General features: G+C 33.2%; 1 protein-coding gene across 1 annotated transcript; it reads left to right on the forward strand.

Moving 5' to 3' along the window:
• On the forward strand, positions 1-3,932 carry LOC106788351 (G-protein coupled receptor Mth2-like). The gene is made up of 2 exons (XM_014751524.1): positions 1-447; positions 2,755-3,932. The coding sequence occupies exons 1-2, from the start codon at positions 201-203 to the stop codon at positions 3,930-3,932; spliced, it is 1,425 nt and encodes a 474-aa protein (XP_014607010.1). The 5' UTR covers positions 1-200.
• Positions 3,933-5,267: the final 1,335 nt, after the last annotated feature.

A 5,267-nucleotide genomic window follows, 5' to 3' on the forward strand; every position in this document is an offset into this window, starting at 1 on the left:
TCAAACGTACACGTTTTAACCTAGTTTTCCTCGAGGAATATAATAAATATTCGAAGAAGAATTTTCCGATGAAGAGAAGAGAGATTTATGGAAGACAACGGACAAATTGTTTGTCACCTTACGAAGATCTTTCTCTTGTTCTCGGTTTAAGGAAACTGATCGAACTCTAAAGGTAGGAGAAAAAGAAGAAGAAGAAGCAGATGAAAAGGAAGATGATGATAGGTAAACTACACTCGATCCTCTTGACGTCCTTCGTCTTAGTCGAAATCATCCTAAGTTTCACGATTGTTGTAAGCGAAGCTACTACTACGATCGAAGTAAATTGTGGAAGATGCTGCATTTTAGAATCGAAAGAAAAAGAAGATAGAGAAAGGGATACGAGATGGTGTACCACTTCACACGACGACTACGACGGCAATGCAAATCGCACTCTCTCGTTTATCGAAGGTACCTATATACGTCAATTTAGTCTTTTATTTTTCATTCTTACTCTCTCTCTCTCTCTGACAACAACTTCTTTATTCCTTTATATTATTATTACATCTATCTCCCACAAAACCCCACGTAGTTTCTCTTTTCTTTCTTGTTTTTCTTCGTGATTTCTATTTTCATCGAAAAACTTCTTTTTCTTCTTTTTCTTCTTCTTCTTCTTCGAGAACCGAGAAAACGGCCTTTGACTCACAACGAAAACGACCAATTTATTCTGAAAACATCTTACGGTTGTTAACACTTTTATAGCTCTTTCTAATTTAATTTATATCTTTTTTATTACTCCATATATATATATATATATATATATATATATGTGTATATAATATTTCTGCTCGTATTTTTCTTCTTCTTCTTCTTCTTCTTGACATATTAAAACTACAGACAGAAAATCATTTATGTTAGTTAAAACGCGATCAAATTTTATCTAGATGTAAAAGTTTGCTAATGGGGGGTATCTATTAAGTTAACCATTTTTTCTATTTTATGCTTACGAGATCGAACATTATCAAGAACAATAAATAATAATCATAGATTTAGTTTGACCATGTTAAAAGAATTTTAATACTATGCATAATTATCAAAAATCGATACTTTTCTATCAATAAAAATCTGTACACGAAATTTATTTCTTTTTTTTTTCATTTCCTATGATTTATATCTTGTAAATTTTTAACGTCGAGATTAATTACTATTATTAATTATAAGGTAAAATTTAAGCGAATAAAAATTGATTAATTCGTATCCATCAAATACAATGATACCCCAGACGATATAATTTTTTTTTTCAACAGGAATCTCTCGGTACATAGAGGAACGACTAATTAAATTTTTACGAGCTCATAAAAATATATGACGATAGGTATGATGTGTAGGCAAAATATTGTGATAAAGCAGAAATATTCCATGATAATTCTTACGTAATTGGTTATTTTTAATAGTTGATAAACGTATTCGAGGAAAAAGAATGGTTTCGATACACTCAAAACTCTTATGTTTTCTTCAAGTTTATACAAATTTACATATGAATAATACTTTTTTATTTTTTTTTTTTCAAATAAAATAAACATATCATTTTAACACATAATATGTACTCAAACAACTACGTAATCGTGTAGAAATAAATCTTTGTACTTAATTATCCGAACAAAGAAAAAAAACATTCTCGAGAAATTAATGAGATTTAAAAAAAATCTACCTTTTTGTTTTGTATTCATTGTCTTTATTTAATCTTTCTCGCGAGACATAATAAAAGCTTATAAAAGGAAATGCTGGGCAGCAAATGAACTAGGTATAAAAATAAATTAAAACTCGACGTGAAATCCTCTCTCTCTCTCTCTCTCTCTCTCTCTCTCTCTCTCTCTCTTTACTATTGAATATTTAAATAACATTACACCTTTTTCTTTTTCTTTTTTCTTCTTTACAACCGTCCGCAGAAAAATTTCGTCGGATTTATATTATGATATTTAAAATATAAATAGGATCAAAAATAAGAATCCTATCGTGAGTTGGGTTAAATAGATACAATTACTTGTCCAGTACTTGATACTTTGAAACGAGAATTGATCGATAAAAAAAAAAAGAAAAAAGAAAATAGAAAGCAATAATAATGACGTGTAATTTGTATATAAATGATAGACAAGTTTCTAATTTCCTTTCCATCAGTTACTCAAGCTAACATCCATTTCACGTTCGATTTCAACGCCGGAATAGAATCTCAATCGACCGTTAGGGTTTACATCTCGAACGGTTGATTTTCTCGCGTTGGGATTTTTCTAACGAGCACGAAGCACGAACAACGGGGGTGCACCACCAAGTGAAGTAGTACAGTATACACCATCGAAGCATCGACGGGTTGCGTTCCACCACGGGAGTGTTGGAGGAAACTTCGAAAACGGCAGTTTCGATCGAGCGAAATCACGACCGAACCAACGAACGTTGGAACGAACGTTGGAACGAACGAACGAACGATTAAACGTTCCCATATGGAATTTCAATCGGCTGGAACACGAGGATCGGACAAAACAATCGTTCCTTGTGTTCTTGATATATATATATGTATATGTGTGTGTGTATATATATATGAGAAAGAGGAACGCAGGGAGTCCCGGCCAAATTATCCAAACAGAGAGCGCGCGGCTCACCCTTTGGGATCGATACCGTGCGCGCGCGCGCGCTCCTACACACACTGCTATTTAACCATCCAACTTACTCTCTCTCTCTCTCTCTCTCTCTCTATCACCAACATGTATTTTATGTTTTCAGATAATTCCGAAACGACGAGTACCACGGTGGACTCATGGGTATGCTTCGATGCTTGTTTCGAGTATCGGCCAAACAATAGTTTTGTCATTCTCCAAAGGTTTCCCAATCGCAACGAATCTTTTAACGTTAGCTCAATGATACCGGGAATAATCGAAAACAATAATGAAAATTTATGCCAAGTTATTAATGAGAAAAATGAAAATAAACGAAACGATACCGATAATAAAGATATCGGAAAAACTTGTCAAAGTATTTTAACACCTTTGAGCTATTGGGGTGCCAACATGGTTGTATTCGCTAACGTGATCTACATCATACCGTATCTTATCGTTGTCTTGATTTATTCTACAGTATCCGGGCTACGTAAACGAGCTTACGACAGGGCCGTACTCTGTTACAACATTTTCCAAATCGTCTTAAACTCTATACTGATCGCCATAGGGTTGTCCTTACTCTGTCGTGTCAGCCTGCATTTCTCGGTGTATACCCTGTCCTGCTTGGCCCTGATGTTTCTATCGATATCTTCCACAGTCTGGCTCTTCGTCATTTGCATCGACATGACCCTGGTCATCACCAGATTCCGTTGGACGCCACCATCCGATCCCAAACAGTACAGGACTCAAGAAAGACGAAAGTTCTTGATATACTCTGCTTGGGTTTGGGGTATTTCCTTCGTACCCACGGCTATTGCTTCCATCGTTGAACTATCACCGTTAGTACCAAATAGTTCACCATTCAAACCGAATTTTCATAACTTTTCTAACGGTCCAAATATTGCTGTTATTGTATACGTCGCTACTATACCTATTATTATTTGTCTTATGAACAGCATGCTATTCGTTTATACCACTTACAAGATAATCACAATAAGAAAGTCAACTGCTATCGCTAGTAATACCACAACGAAGGCAAATGAATCCTATTTTATGTTTCTCAAACTTTACTTTCTGATGGATGCACCATGGATTACCAGTGCTCTTGGTGCCATTTATACCGAATTATGGTTGCTTAAGTTTTTTCGAATGATTCAACCGATCTTGATGCTGATCGTTATCCTGCCAAAAAATTCCATTAAGAATAGTTTTCGTAGGTGTTATCTTTTTAAATCAAAATCTATTACCGTTGACGAGGAAAATGTGGAAGTTAAGAAGTGTTGTTTTTCTTGTTTTGTAAAATAATCCACAACGTGTTTTTTCATTCATCGACAAATGAACTATAAGACTGTATTAATTAATTGTAAATAATAACTCCAGTGATTTCCATTCGTCTCTAACGTTATTACTAAATATCATATTATTTCACAATAATTAGATTAATAAAAAAAAGAATCTCCTCTTAATATATACCGCGAATTTTATTATTCAAATACAATAATGACTTTTTCTATTAGGTAATAATTATCCCAATAACACGCAACAACGAATTTTGCTTGGATCGTTTATTAACACGATTAACACGGACGAACGATGATGATTCATTTCGTTACGAATCCTTGTTTACTAAAGATAACAAAACGCAATTAAATTGATTACACCGGTGAATAATATCATTGCAATTATTTCCCGGACAATATGCTACATTAATTACATAAAGATGAATTATAAGTTATACTAGTTATACAATTTGTTAAATATTTATCATAAAAGACTGACATTTACTAATCCGATCCAGTTCGTGAATATAATTTGATCATCATTAATAGTGGAATGATACAAACGTAATTTCTCTATAATACATATATATATATATACATACATAAATAGATGTGTACGAAAGATCGATTCGTAGAATAAAATGTAATACACATACCTACATATGATTAACGATTAAATTTTCCGCATCGATTGTAACAACGAAGAAGAATAAATTTATCGAAGATATATATAAGTATATATATATATATATATAATACATACATATAAAACATTTTTATTTCTTTACACGACTTTTCCTATCATTTATCATGTTCTCAACGGAAGCAAAAAGGATCGTTGTCGAATCGGAACGAACGAATGAACGAATAACGTACATGATAACGAATGATCGTTTAATGCGATAAATGATACACGATGATTAAAATAAGATTAAGGTAATTATAAAGAATCGTTCGTTTAGAGTGATGGAACGCAACGTTCCGCAACGTGTTACACGGGCGAGTGCGTTGAAACACGAGGGAAGGGACTGACTATTAAACGTTCGCGGTCAGTGCGGTCGTTGCAGTTACCATAGAAGAGAAGTGCAACCGACTTACTACTACTCTCAACGACTCCTCCTTAACGCCACTTTGAGTCTCGCTAGTTTCTAAAATCATACTAAACCTAGTTGAGAAAAGAAACGAGACAAAAACAAGACAAATAGGAACGTTGCTTCTAAACTCATTTAATTTTTTTATTTTTATTTTTCTATACAAAAAATATTTATATAGATATATGTGTAATGCTATAAAAAGTCATACAAAATGTATATATTATATTATTTCATTTATTAAATAAAAAGAAAATAATTTGTTCCTC

The sequence above is a fragment of the Polistes canadensis genome, unplaced genomic scaffold (genome assembly GCF_001313835.1).
Source record: "Polistes canadensis isolate GaletaPanama2010 unplaced genomic scaffold, ASM131383v1 scaffold_137, whole genome shotgun sequence".
In the NCBI taxonomy this organism is placed as follows: Eukaryota; Metazoa; Arthropoda; class Insecta; order Hymenoptera; family Vespidae; genus Polistes; species Polistes canadensis.

Excerpts from the sequence above, each read along its gene's own strand:
- LOC106788351 (XM_014751524.1), top strand. The coding sequence starts at position 201 with ATGAAAAGGAAGATGATGATAGGTAAACTACACTCGATCCTCTTGACG. Across the intron at positions 448-2,754 it reads CACTCTCTCGTTTATCGAAG|ATAATTCCGAAACGACGAGT; the intron begins GTACCTATATAC and ends TTATGTTTTCAG.